Here is a 15,442-nt window from a genome sequence, read left to right as displayed (position 1 = left end):
AGTGGTGCTTGCTTCAGTTTGCACATTTTCTAAGCAGTGTACCATAGCTGTCATCTGTAGTTGATGCAGCTTTGACAAATCTCTTCTGTTGTTATTGTCTTGGTAGATTCCAAATTTTCATTACTCAGAGTGTATTCCATACAAAATGAAACTAATACAGTCTAATAGTCAAAGCAAAAATAAACCAAAATATAATTCCTGATACATTAGTGCAATGATCCCTCAGGAAGTGTCACATGTTTGTGTTTCATGTTCCATCCTCCTCTTTTGCTTCACAATCTGGAAAGGTAGGCACTGCAAATTATATATGCTGTATTCAGTCAGGGTAGCACCTTGAGGAGTAGGTGACATGACTACTTGGATTGACTCAAAGACTTTGGTAACGTACTCATCTCCCTCTTAAGTGAGGCATAAACCTTGGTGCTTTTCACTAGACCCAAAACAACATACAACATGTGCACCTGGTTACTAAAAGGAGTTTTTGAAAACATTGTCTCATGTGAAATATATCTGTGTTAACACATCTCAGAGTAAGTGTTACTAATATTATGGGACCCTGATATTTAGAATATATTTGTATATATCCATAAAGTTGGGTCTATATACAGAAAGACATGTTTCAATAATGAGATGAGTAGGATTTTTGAACTTCATTAAAGTTCTTGTAAGTCTTTTAAGCTATATGTTGAAATCATATGGAACTACTTTGATTATCACATAGAATTTACAACCACAAAAATACAGAAGAGGGTTTTTTTTAAGAAAACCAATATTTTATACCTAGAATTATAATTAAATCTTGAGCCCTGAAGATTAGCTTCTATGCTGTAGTTTACATTGATAGTACATATTTGTCAGCAAGCATTTTATCAAACATAGGCTGCAGTTACTTAGCTAAATTATTTTAGTAGACAGTCTCCCAGGAGTACATGAAACAAGGTTTGTATTCACCTTGATAGAAGCAGTACACTCTAATTGAGACTGTTAGGCTTGATTATGATCCAGATGTGAAATTTTGGATGGGTTTTGCCATCATAAATCCCTTAAAAGACCAATGTGTATCACAGCATGAAACTTGGAAGTGTTCCAGTAAAATACTCCTTGAAACAGAAAGTAATATATGATGTCTTGCTAATGCACATACTTTTACATATTTTTTCCACACAAGATCTATTTTATATGATGTTCAAGCATAGTATAACACTTTTAAATGTTGTTTTCTTCAGGTGTCTAGCTGGATTTTCTGGACAATTTTGTGAAATGGAAGTTAATGAGTGTAATTCATCACCTTGTCTACATGGCTCAACCTGTGCTGATCATATCAATGGATACACTTGTAAATGTCAACAAGGTAACTGCTATATGGCAGAGCAATCTTAAACAATGATAGTTTTGAATTATCTGTGTTGCTAGCGAGAAAATTGGTAAATCACATCAAGCTCTTTTGTTGTATATGAACTATGTATCTTTGGCAAGCTTTTAGAATAAAATCTAAAGAGAATTAACTACTCTAGTAAGCATATGAGAAAGGCTTCAAAATAAAACCAGCTCACTGAGGGAATCTGAAGTTTTATCTAAAGCCAAGTTTATTCTTTGTGATCTTTACTAATGTAACTGCTAACTAAACAGTCAAATAGCCACTGTTTAACAGCAAAATAATTACACTACTTATAGAATGAGATTGACTGAAAAGAGATTCTGAACACTTTAACTCACATTTTTGTTATTATCCTTACTGTTGGTGTTGTAAGACGCACCCATGGTTATTCTGTTGGCTGGGATTAAAATAATTTTCTCAAAAACTTTATATATAGAATGAAAAAAGGGCATTTTCTTAAAAAGTGGGAACTATTTTCTAATTCTGACCGAGATCAACTAAAATAGGTTTGTCAGCTTGTGAAAATACAAGAGGTTTAGTATTTATACAAAAGTAAAGGGCATAATCAGCCTGCATTGTCATGCAATCACAAATTGAATCTGTTCAGGACTATTACAGTCTCCTGTCATGTCTACTAATAAAGAGCCTTTTCTCAACCTAAGTAGGATTTCTTATCCATATACATAGGTAGCATTCTGTTCTATAAATTACTCTTATAAGAAACATATAAGTACCTCCCTCCTGAAACTTTAATTTTTAAAATAGTTTAAATCTGTTTGATATATTACTGACTTGTGTTGATCAACGATTTCTGTGATAGTATTGACACATGATTTCTTACCAGTTATTTTAGAGATTACTTAGATATATTCTGGATGCTGAATATTCTGCTAACACATGCTATCTCTATATATCTGATCTAGTTATTTTGTGCCAAAATATTTTCACATTTTTGGTTTCAATTTGCAAGTAAAAACATGTTAGCCAGCTCTCCTGAAGTCAAGTAACAATATATATATTACACTTTCCTAGAGTGAGTCTTTCTACTCATTCTTGTTGTACATTTAAAAGCACATAGTGAATTTAATACTAATATATTTTGCTTTTTTTTTTTTTTCTGAATTCATCCTGATGGCAATAACTATTCAAAACTATATGCAAGAGATTTTATTAAAAAAAATGTGGAAGTTACTGAAGCAAATACATACATGCGCATAATGAGAGTCAATTAAGCAGTTTATTAATTTATTTAATTGACAATAAAGAATGAATTTCTAACATGTAAGACTTAAATCTAAGTATCTTTGGCTTACTAAAGGCTAATTATTTGTAGGACTATGTTGCATACAGCTTAATAATTTTTTAGCAACTTTTTTAATGTAAGAGAGATACTTGGTAATTCAGAAAAACTCTATAGTTCTGATGTATGAACCTATGAGTGGAAATTAATTTGACATTCATATAGAATTCACAACAATAAAGATCTTTCTAATCTTAAAAATCTGAGTCATGACCTAACTTCAGTACTATATATCCACCTGGTACAGCATATGGCCACATCCCCCTCCACCAATATTAATGACTTAAAACCTTAAAATACGTATTTTTAGTTATTAAAGCCCTTCACACAGAATACATTACCAGTTCCATTTTGTCACTTGTTTTTAAAGCTTATTAAGATAATTTATCAGAGATATTAAATATAGGCATTCAAAAACTGCTCAGTAGCCAAGGAATGTGGTTGCTGTCTCTACGCAGCATCGAAATTCTTGAGTAGAAGAAACTTCTCTGGGGCCTTGGAACTCATTCCTACAGCCAACATATTTTTAAACCCCTCCCAAACCAAGTATAATCTTCCTTTCTTATGTATTCCTTTTAGTAATATCATATGAAATGATGTAATAGCATACTAACATATGTTAGTAGGGGTGAAAGATCTGTAAATTACTTTTCTACCAGGTAAAAATACAGAAAAATAACCCCATTCTACAAATGCATACGTAATTTTTACATATCTTGGGGTTTTTTTAAATAATACAATATTTTCAAATGTTATTTGAGTATCTAAAACAGCTGAAGAGGTGAGAAGAATTCAGCTCTGAAAAGCAGTGAATTTGGAGTGGCAAGGGAACTTTTGAGAGGAATAACTTTTTTCAAAGTTGCACAACTGAAGAAAGGGATTAGAAGAAAAAAATATCATCCAGAGAGAGAAAGTAGAAATATCTAGGAAAAAAACTGCTTTTTTGGGCAGACTTCGACTGTTCACATATAATAGATCTTATATTTCTCTTCTGAGTTTCACCTATAGAAATATGGAGCTGGGATTGGGGATTTTTTGGTCTATAAAGGCAACAATGGGAAGGAACTGGGCAGATTGTCTGATACACCTCTCAACAGATTCCCTGATGTAATTTAATGAAATGGAAAAGGGATAGTACCAAGACTAAAATAGGAACAAGGCAGATGATTGCAGCTTTCCAAAAACCTCCAGAGAACAAAGTGAAGCATGCGGTGACAGCATGTGATAGCAGGAAAGGGAATGGATTCAGCTCTGACAAATGCATTTTGTAATGGATCATGAATTTTGTCAGCTATTGTCCCAGTAGCAGGCCCCATACCCTTAGAATAATAGATGCATGTTCAGGCTCTGTGGCTGCAGCTTCAGGCTGTTCAGGTGCAGAAGCAGCATGGAGAGATGTAAACTGTATTCTAACAGCACCTTGGACAGCTCAAAAAAAGACAACAGCAGCTGTTGCAACTAATAGTAGGCTCAAGGATGTGAAGCCTTTAACTGGGCAGTCTGCTCTTCTACCAGGGCAGCTAAAGCAAGACTGGATGTAGCAGGTGAATCCATTTGATGCATTCTCTGAGGCAAAGTCTGAACAGTGGCAACTAGATTTGTAACAGCCTAGGACTGCTAGGGGGCTTGTGGGGCTCTTGGGTTTTCTTTGTTAGTTCCTTTAGAAATAGTAAAAGAAAAAACAAATCTGTGATGGGTGGTGGGAATATCATGGCAGAAAGTGTGGTGTTCTTCAATAACTAACCATATTTTACAGAATTCTGTGTTTGTATGTACCAAGCAAATGGACTGATTCCATTTCAGTTTAGCCTAAGGAGCAAGTTTTAGACAGGCTTAAATTACCTGATCGAAAACAGAGCTTCAAGACAAGCATTTAGCCTCTAATTTATGGTGTACTTACTTGTAAAAGAGATTTTCATAAGAAATGTATATCAATAAAATTTCCAGTAATCTGACTAATGAACTCTAGAAGACAGACATCTCATAGTGTTAAACACAAAGCTGTTTTTCTCAAAAATTGTCCTCCTCATTGATCTGGCACTGTAATCTCAGAGTTCCTATTTTAAACTTTTTTCCTTTATTGTTTTTCTACTCTGAGAAACCACAGCCCAAAAAAGTTCATATTCATCCTATAATATATATCTATATATATGTAAGAATGAATGTATTTACCCATACCTTTGCTCCATTGACACTCCATAAATGGAATATAAATTTTAATGAGTCTTGCTTAGGGATTTTTGTTGGTTTTTTTGGTTTTTTTATGACAGGATGGGAAGGCCTCCATTGTGAGATGGATGTTGATGAGTGCATATCCAACCCCTGCATACACGGTATCTGTGTTCAGAAAGAGCCCAGCTTTGGTTATTCCTGTTTTTGCAAGCCAGGATTTGTGGTGAGATGATGAAATCTTTTCTTATCTTTCCTTTTACCTGATTATCCAACATTGCACAGAAAATATTGTGTATAAGTCTTTCTCTTTTGAAACTTGCTCAGAATTGTTGATATACTGAATCACAGAGGTGGCATATGCTTTGTTCAAGGAATTCACCAGGAGTTTCTCCCTGTTCCAGTGACTCTTTGTCTACATTTTTGTAAAGTCTATATGTTATCATAAGGACTTGGTAGATAAAAATGGATGTTAACAATATGAATAATCTGACTAAATTTACTGACAAACTATCCTGAGAAGAAAAAGCTATCTCATAAAAAATAATAGCTTTTTTGAAAGGTGTTTTTACAGAGATTGGGTAACATTAGTACTTTGCACAGACCATGGTAACTGCTGTCTTTTTGTTTTCTAAAGCAGATTGGCTTTCAAAACAATGTCAAATGATGATGAAGGATATTTCACTTGAGAGCCATAGTCCTTTTATATGGAAAACAGTCAGATCCTTGTGTTAAAATAATCTCATTTCTTCATTAAATATTCATGTTTATCTCACATGAACAACTGTAATGGAGAAGATCAGTTACACAATATTTTGCCATTTATGTCTTACCAATTAAAAAAAAAATATTCTAAATGCCAAATAAAACCACCAGAAAGACTAAAATCTGTTTAGAGAAATTATTTTTTTCAATTAGTGCAAAATTTATTGGCACAAGTCAATGTTGTATGACACTAGAGATAAGAAGTACAGATAAACCAAAAATGGGTTAGAAAGAGGATAGATTCATTGTTATTTAAATTACTCTTCTGAATGTTACCGTGGTCTAGGGAGTCTTTGATTTACTTATTGCCAAAAGTTGGAATGATATCTTTGGTGAGTTACCAGATGCTAGCTCTGCATGCTTTCTTCCTGTTTTCTTCCCAAAGTATTCATTAATAGCTCAGTAATGATGGAGCTAGTAAGTTATTTGACACATGGGGGCAATTTTTCTATTAGTACATAGCTTGAGTATTAATTGTACAGTATGTTGCAGAACAAACAAGCCCTTGCAGAAGGAAAAACAACAACTCTTTGAAGCAGCTGAAATTTAAGATGTATTATCTTTGATTTTTATTCCATTATTCATTTTTCCATCTTCTATGCTTTGGGAAGGAATACAGAAATGAGAAATGGGGGAAACACCAGAGAAATATTTTTAACATACCTATCTTCAGTGTCAAAGATAAGAAGCTGTGGTCTAAACACCACAAGAAGTACATTTTTAAGGCCCCAATGAGTTTTTGTTCTTAACCATGAATCGGTGTGGAATGGAAACAGTGAAATTCACAGAGAAATAAGTATTCAAGGAACTACAGCTGCAGTGTGTATGTAAATCTTCTGTAGTCTATGTCTGTGCTGCTACCCACAGTATGGATCATAAACTATAGATTGTGAGATCTCTCATAAATTTTGAGAAGAAAAGCATAGCCAATGATATATGAAATAAATGTTTATTTTTTAAGTAGAACCACCTATAGACATATACCTGCTTTTAAGTACAAATCTGCACAAGCTAAATTATTCCATCCCCCTACTGTTAAGGCATTTACAGGCACTTTCAATGCTATCAAATTTATCTATGACTTCTTAATGTACCCTTCATGCACACTGGAGGTTATCCACATCTGCTTTGTTTCTATGAGTCATAAAATCGTAATCAAATGCTCTTCGCCATTAAATGTAGTAGCCATAAAAATGTACTAATCTGTCACAGGGAAGTCAGAGTGAAACATAAGTTTTATAAGATTAGGAACGATTATGAGCTTGCTCACACTGATCATTTGTTCTATGTGTGGAATTGGAAAATCACAAGGAGGAAATGCATTGAAACTGACACGTTAATTGGCCAGTTGTTCCTTTGTTCTTTGGAATATCAATACAGTGTTGATTTTATAGGATGCCATGAATTTACCAGATAGCTCATATGCTTGCCAAAACAAATTAAGGACTTGATTGAAATAAGCATGAATGCATCTAAATCACTCAAACCCCATCAATTTAGCCTCTTCTGTTTTAAACCCCGAATAGTTTAAACTACTTTTCCTCTCTCTCTCTTGTCCTTCTATTGTTCCTAAATATAATTAATTAATATTATAGAGTTGACAGAGATCTCAGAAAAATGTAAGTTGTCCTAAGTTCTATTTGAATAGTTAGCCAGGCAGACATGAAAGACTATTTAAGCATTTGTCTGAAGGAAGGTGTGTAATGAGCACATGCTTCTTGAGCTCCAGAGAAAGCTTCCATTTTTTTTACATGTACCCCAGCTGCAGGAGAAAATTAAGTCAGAAATTATATCATGATGATATGTTGTCAGAGATGTATGTCTTCAGGGATGACAGTGTGTATATTTTAAATAGTTTTCCATATATGTAGTATCCTTCTAGGATAGCTGTTAGCTGTCTCTCTTCATGTAGCCTATTGTTTCATTACAACAGAAGCGAAAATAAAATGAACCCAGGCCTGACTTCAGCATATATTTATTTCACACTTGAGGAATGCATTTAATTCAGATAATTATTCCTTGCCTTTTTTTACAGGCCATTGAATACGAACATTTTTACTTTATTACTAGGGAGGATATTTCAGACTTCCCATGAATTGTTACTCTTGATAAAAAATAAGAAATGAATACCCAGTCTAATTTGAGACTTCCACTAAATTTTTGTTTTTCTAAGCATTATCTGTGAATGCAAGGTATTAACAGGGATCTGTGCTTAGATTTAGTAACAACAGACAACAAACAATGGACTGCAATGTATAAAAGGAAAGAACTTCAGCTTGCAAGTCAAAGCAAGTCATAGGTTTTTAGACAGCAAAGTCCTCTATAAAAAGTCTTTTGTAAACCTATATACTAACTGAAGATTATTATTTTGATCAGTTTTAATTGCTGATAACAGTATTGTCTTTGATACTTTTCTTTGACACTTGGCAATTATAAGTCTCAAGGGAAGTTATTTTTATTGATAATCAGAGTAAAAAATGTCACTTAATTAAAATAAATAATGCACTATAAATATAAATACAAAATAACTATACTATTAAATTATTAAGGAACATTTTCCACATGATAATTACTTCTGAAAGCATAAACAGTTCAATATAATCAAACAACATTTTAGAATCAAAAGACAGCAATAATTGTGACTTAACATCACTATGAAAAGTAAATTGCCTTCAAAAAATGGCTTTTTTTGAAAACTCTCTTTCAGGGACGAAGCTGTGAGCTTAATTACAATGATTGTCTTATACAGTCCTGCTCCACTGGGTTTCTTTGTGTTGATGGAATAAACAATATCACCTGTTTACCTACTGTGCCCCAAAGCAAGAAAATTCTCACTGAAGTGGCTGAAATGTTTCCTGCTGAAATTTTAGACAATGACCTTCCAACAGCACTACCTGTATCTATGGAACTTTGGTCTAAACATGTTTCTCCTGATTTTGATACAGGGGACATGTCCCAAGGTGAGTAGAAAAAGCTTCTGAACAAAGCATATATCAAACTTCTTTCCTTGCTAATGCTTCTAAAGTGGTAAGGGTATTGAAAATATATTTATTTCAATTTTTTTTTTTTATTTCATGCATTCCCTTCTATTTTATTTTTATTTACTCCAACATACCTTCATAATTGCACCTTTATGTAACTGTAAAATTACTCTTTTCTCTCAAAATAATTTTTCCCAGCATCTTTCATATCCAGTAAGGAAAACTCCAGTTTCTCTAAGCTGGGTTTTCAGTTCTCAATGTACAATGTTATATGCCTCATACTGTGTTCAGTAAACTCTGATTCCAATGCCAATCTTCACCTCTTCCTTGGCTAGTTAGCAGGAGACAAAGATAATTTTTCTTAATCCATGGGAACTTTGATTTTTTTTTCCTAGTTCATGTGTTTTCTGAGTGCTTCTTTTTCTATGCATCTAGATTTTTTTTGGACAGAAAAATATATTAGATAAACCTCTCAAAGCCTCTGACACCCTAATAGTTTGTAGTGATGTTTTTGGGAAGTCGAAAATTGCCTGTCCTGTTATTTTGAAAGCATTTGCAAAAAAGCCAAAAGTAACAGAAGTGCAACATTTTATTGTGAAGACTGTGCCTTCATTGTGGCCTCTCCATATTACTAAAAGCAGCATTATACAGGTAGTGTGTCAGGCATTCTCTTTACAGATAGTTTCAGAACTTTTTTGCTTATATACCTCTTCAAAGTGATTACTTTTATAAAAAATAAGCTGAGTCCTGTTTTGGTGGGGTTTTTTATTGTCTGTTTGTATATTTTGGTTTAGTTTGGGTTTTGTTTTGTTTTTTTTTTTTTGTTTTTGGATTGACTGATTGATTGAATGATTGACTGTACTGCTTGTTCTGCCTTTTCCTTCACAAGAATCACATACTCATCTTCCATTTTTGCTGGATATTGTCTGTCTATATTCCTTCAAAAACTCTCTCTTTATCATTTTCATTGCTTATGTTCTTTAAAGAGACAAATATAAACTTGACAAAATGATTAGGTACTATTAAATAGCTGGCAACACAGGAAATTCAACTTATACTGGAGCCAAACTGCACGATCCAGACATGGAGATCTCTCCTTCATGATGTCAGGGTGCATTCTGAAGCATTCAGCTGAGTAGTTTATCTCAAGAACTATTTTTCATTGACATAGTAAATAGTAGTTCTGAGTTCAAAACATACCTTTTTATAAATGTATGTGAGACTCCTAAATTATTCTTAAAACAATCTGATCAAGTGTTCTTATGTATATCTTTTTCCTGCAAAAACTTCAGGTATAGAGTTTCTGATGGATATGCTGAAAAGTTGTCATTTTTTTAATCCCCTAATGATGAGATATCCTATTTGGTTTTATTGGTACAAGTCACATCTGTGCAAACAGAAATTTGTAAAATTTTAATGACAAACTGTTTATTTTTAATACCTGTTATCCTGCTTTAAGTTCTGCCTTATACAAGTTTATTAGCAATGCTGTACTGAAACAAATGACTGCTGTGCCTGATAAAGAACCCATGAGTAAGCCCTGTTACCTAGACTTCACAGCACATCTGCAGTGGAATAGGCTCTGTCCTTTATCAGCTGGTGCTCTGTTGAGTTTCCCATTTCTATTCAGAGAACTGTTTGAGGTGGTGGGGTGTTTCTATGCTAAGATAAAAGTCTCTGTCGAAGTTGCCAGGTGCTTGGAAGATATCTATTGTTGTCCAGCAGCAGCTGATGTGGCACCTGCTGCTGTTCCTGACACAGATGGCTATTCTTCACGTTCTGCCACACAGGCTACTAGATCAGTACAGAAACAGGCTGGAGGCTGCTACAATGCTCACAGGAGACCAGCAGCTGAACAGTTTCACCTCACTACAATAACCTTTTCAGGATTTCAGGTGTTCCTTTCATCATACTTACGTATTTACTCAGCAGGCATTTCTATGGCTATAGTATATAAGTATAATCAACATTTTTAATGTAAAATAGGTACAGAGAAAAATGTATATTTCTTGGCATAATTTTTTTGTATATAGTTTAATTTATTTGCTACTTCTTTTTCCAAAATGAGAGAAATGATGGCTGCATTTTTTAAAAGAAGTACAATTTTTAGAACATTAAAATATTTCAGAAATAAATTGTGGGAATTACAAGGACACATGAAAACCCAAGAAATCTGGAATTAAGCATTAGGGAATATTGATTGGTTTGGTCTACATATTTATATTATACCTTAATAAAACAGAATGAATACCCATAAAGCCAAAGAGAAGGGTTTTTTTGGTGGTTTTTCTTTTTTTTCTTTTCATTCTTTTCTTGAGGGCTTGTGTTGGAAAAAATGATTTTATATCATTGATTTCAATCACTTAGAGGGAAAAAGTATCCTAGACCAGGAAAGATATGTATAAAGATGCCAAAGGACAAATAAAACATTTTTGTGGAGTATAGAATACAGTTGTTGTCCTATGAATACTTGTATACATAGATTTAATTCTCAGTATGCGTCCATAAAGAAACAGATCAAATTCATACTGCCAGAACTGCCTCCTGATACTGTGCCTGTACTCAAGAGGTCAAGTTGCCTGAGCACACCACTGTGCATTTCCAGCCGACCAAGATATGACCTAAAGGGAATTGTTGTTGTTGCTGTTGTTGCTTTGGGGGGTTTGTTAGTTTGATTGAGTTTTATAGTGGAAAAAAATAGATAAGGAACAACAATGCATTCCCAAAAGTAATAGCTCCCTTATGTTGATGCACAAGCAAATCTATGTTGTTTTTTTTTTTTTATTGGAAGAAATAAGACTATTAAAAAGCTAAGTGAGAAATGCTCTTGGATAAGTAAGATCTTTAATACAGTGGTGTACCTATAGTAGAAGAAACATGTCAAGCTGATAAACCCAATGTACTATTCTGTACTTATAGATTCAGTGTATGTATTAATAACCTGTATTTCTACAACTTGAGAAAAAAAACTGATGAACCACTCAGATAACCTGCAGTCTCTGAAAAATGCGTACTACATACTTATAATATATTTTAGAATAGTTATTTTCATCTGAAAATCAGTAGATACAGCAAGTTCTAAGATAGCTTAGAGCAGCAGGAACCTCTAGAAAAAGGCTATGAGAGATGGCAGAAAGATATATTTTTTGATCTGGTCTCCAGGTGTGCTTTTCCAATGCCTTGACATTGCTTGTGGCAAATAATGTTTTGTAAATACATTTATTCTTATTAAAAATACATTTATAAGGATAAAAATGCTTTCATGTGACCAGAAGGGATGTTTTAAGTTGTTAATCATATGTCTGTTAGCACTCTGTGAAGTTCTGTTTGACTTTTTCAGTTTCCCATGCTCTGCCAGAAAGTAATTGCCCAATAAGCAGCATCTGACACAAATTGAATGCAGGAAAATTTCCTTCCTTCTATCCTCTCTGCCTGCCTGCCTTCCTCTCTTTCCTTCCTCTTTCCTTTTTTTTGGTTGGCCAGAGAGATTGCAGTTTCCATCCTTGGAGATATTTAGAACTGAACTGGACAATGCCCTAAGAAACCTGTTGTAGCTGACCCTACTGTGAGAAGGTGAGATTAAACTAGATAAACTTCAGAGGTCTCCTCAAACCTCAGTTTCTGTGATGCTCTGTAATAGGACAGAACTGCCTTTCAGACACTGTTTATAAAGACTCTTAGAATTTACTTCTATACAAGTATTTTGTTAGTCACCAAGAATGGGATTCATCTTACCTGTAGCTATCCATTAATTAATCTATGTAAACTATATTGGTGTAATAAATGAAGAAAAATCACACCATCTGCTTTAGATGTCTGCTCTGGGATAAGATGCAAAAGTTTCTCCTTTCCTTAATTTATACCATTCTGCTTCTTTGTACTTTTGGTTTTGGCAAAGGAATTGAATATTGTTTTGACTTTTCTATCTGTGTAATGTATGTGGATCATGGAGTTCACAAAGACATTTGAAGGACAAAATCTGGGAAAACCAGATATGAATGTTAAGAACACATCCGCTACTGCACAGCAGCTAACTGGATTTACTTCTATTAATCATAGAGAAAAATATATATTAAGCAAATGCTTTACTGAAGTAGATTTTCATTCCTCTATTGAGTTATCTACTTTCACTGCCTGTGTTCAATATTTTATTATTCCCTTTAACACTGCCTAACTAGCATATGAAATATATTCTGAGCATATTACTAATCATCAAATTGGTACATTACTACAAAGCTCTTCATGTTCAGTATTATTTTGTTTGGAGTCTTGCTCTGCAAAAATTTTGATCTTGATTACATTATTGGTTAAATGCTCCTAGCAGAATGCAAAATTCAGGCTTTGGGGTTTTACACACTATTTTTCTTTATAATGTAATGTAATGCTTTTTCAGCTTTCTCCTTAATCAAGTTCTATTAAATTACAGCAGTGTACACTTGGTTTCTGAAAAATCTTGAAACTATATGCTGCCTTTGCCTCCTAATCCTACTTTATCATATTGAATTGTTTATGTTATATTCACTGGATTTGACATCAATCTCATTATTCCTTTAAGCTTTGTCTTTTATCAATTCAGCCAGACATATTACTATTCATTCCATTGTAATTTCCTTGTTCTCAGTATCTGTAATAATGTACTGTTTTTAAACACATATTATACCTGCTATATCAAAAAGGTAAATACTTTTGACATAGTAAAGTTCCTAGCTATGTAGGCTAGTATGAATTTCATGCAAAGTGAGTGGCTTGAACACTGATCCATTATTTACACTATATTTGTAATTGCTAGAAGTTTGAACTTAGTAACTTTCCAGACCTCTATCACAAGCAGTCATTTTTACTAGAATTCTGATAAAGAATGCCTAGAAGAGTAATTGCAAGCCTGGTCTAATTCTAGTCTGACTTAAGTGCAACCTGCCGCCCTACAGGCAAAAGCATTTTGATAGTCTGTAACTTTTAAGAGTATTCTTTCTCTGATTGCTTTGTGCCCAGACTTCTAAGCAAGTCAGGTATATAGGAAAATCTGTGGGAATTCTGTGTAAATGGCTGTCACAACAAGAAAAAAATTAAAAATAAATTAAACCTTTCATTTAAAAACTATACATAGTTTGACATTTTCTAGGTTTCTGTATAAAAATTAATTGAAATTCCATTTTGAGTTGACAAATAACTTCTGCTTTCTAATCATCGAAAGTGTTCTAGTAATATCTAAGTTTTATGTCTTAATTCTAAGTGTTCTAGGCTTTGCATTGTCCATGTGCAAAGAGGTTCATTGTGCTTAATATTTCCAGCTACTTTAAAGCAGATAAAATCATGATATTGGGAATAAAACTCTTGGCATACCTGCCAATGACAGCAGATGTTGAGTTTCAGATAGGAGGTAATTTGAGAACAGTATTTATGCCAGCCAGTATCTCCTGTCATTTAGAGTTTAAAAGAGAGTCACATCTATGCATATCATCCACTCTTGGAACAGAGAAATCCTCAATAGCATCTTCTCTCTTTGAAAAATAATACTCTGAGAAACTTCTTACAGGCATAATTAATTTCCATATGATTGGCAAAAACCTAACAAACAGAAACACAAACCGACAAAAAAGTACGTTGTCCAGTACAAGTATTTCTGGGTTAGGAAAGTATTGTTTTTTCAGTAGCTCAAACGATTTTTTGAATACTATCAGCATTGTATAATAAGATTGATTTTTTTTTTTTTTAGATTTTTGAATCAACCAAACTATGTAACATATGGGCTAACAATCACCAGCATAGCAAGTGTACTGTACTGAAAATCTTAAAATGTCATTTGTGTAGTGGGTTCTGAGGAGCCTAAAACGATTAGGATTATTTTTCTTTGAAGAATAGCAAATAAAAGGCATAAGGTGTTTCATGTAGCTCACACTTTGCATTTACATTTCAGATCAGTTAGTGCAATTACTGAAATAATTATGCTTTGCTCTTAAACCTTATTTTGAATATATTCAAAATACATCATAATGATCAACTTCTGCAGTTTAAAAATAGCAAGATATTTTAGAGTCATGAGAACCTCTGAGTAAGTCTTTCTCTTGTTATTTGTTTGAAAAGCTTTTATTTGGTATAATACAAAAACTATCCCAAGCGCACAGATTGCTCCTCAAGGATACTGTTACTTAACTCCCTGGAGTTAAGTAATCCTTAGGGATGATTTAGCAGCATTTAGGAATTGTAAACACTGTCAGTTCAGCTTTTCCTTCAGCTTAGTTGAGGAAGCAGAGAGGTTCCTGTGTGACTCCCTTGAGCAAATAGCTGTTTACCAGCAATGATAAGTTCTGATAGTATCTGGGATGTGAAGCAAAGAGGAGTATGATGGAGGGTTGCACTATTGTATTCTAGTGCAAGGTCTCTAATCCTGTAATTGAAAAACATTGTTCAAAATCTTAGCAAACTTGACCTGTAGAGAAGTTTAGACAACGGGAATTTGTACTCAGAAAAAAAAAATATATTAAAAAAAAATTATATATATATTTATATGTATATATATATATGATGGAAAATATTTATTTTCCTTTGTTTGGAATCTCTGCTTACATGGGCTTTGCAATAAAATAGAGGAACTGTTGGCTAACCATTAACTATCAGTCTCAGTTTTGTTCTCAGACCAGTCATATCTGTACAGATGTAAAGAGGCTGGTGTGCTTTGGAAAATAAAAGAAGGAAAAAAACAACTCTTCCAAAATGCTGTGATATGTGTTTGCAATGAAGGGAGTTGTAGAATGGGGAGGATAAAAAGGAAAAAGCATATGATGTAGTTGGATGGGGAACATTGTAGGGTCAGGACAAGACAAAACAAATGTATATATGGTGAGGTAA

At 33.6% G+C, this 15,442-nt stretch overlaps 1 protein-coding gene across 1 annotated transcript in view; it reads left to right on the top strand.

Annotated features, from left to right (window-relative positions):
* EYS (eyes shut homolog) overlaps positions 1-15,442 on the top strand; it is a gene marked incomplete at its 5' end in the record, with an annotated part of 591,920 nt that overhangs the window by 265,250 nt on the left and 311,228 nt on the right. The window contains 3 exons of the mRNA XM_079298292.1: positions 1,227-1,351; positions 4,949-5,073; positions 8,320-8,572. Coding sequence (XP_079154418.1) covers positions 1,227-1,351; positions 4,949-5,073; positions 8,320-8,572 — 503 coding nt within the window. The remainder of the gene's footprint in view (positions 1-1,226; positions 1,352-4,948; positions 5,074-8,319; positions 8,573-15,442) is intronic.

The sequence above is a fragment of the Erithacus rubecula genome (assembly GCF_903797595.1).
Source record: "Erithacus rubecula genome assembly, chromosome: 2".
In the NCBI taxonomy this organism is placed as follows: domain Eukaryota; kingdom Metazoa; phylum Chordata; class Aves; order Passeriformes; family Muscicapidae; genus Erithacus; species Erithacus rubecula.
Note: the sequence above shows the minus strand (reverse complement) of the source record. Positions and strands in the feature narration are given on the sequence as shown.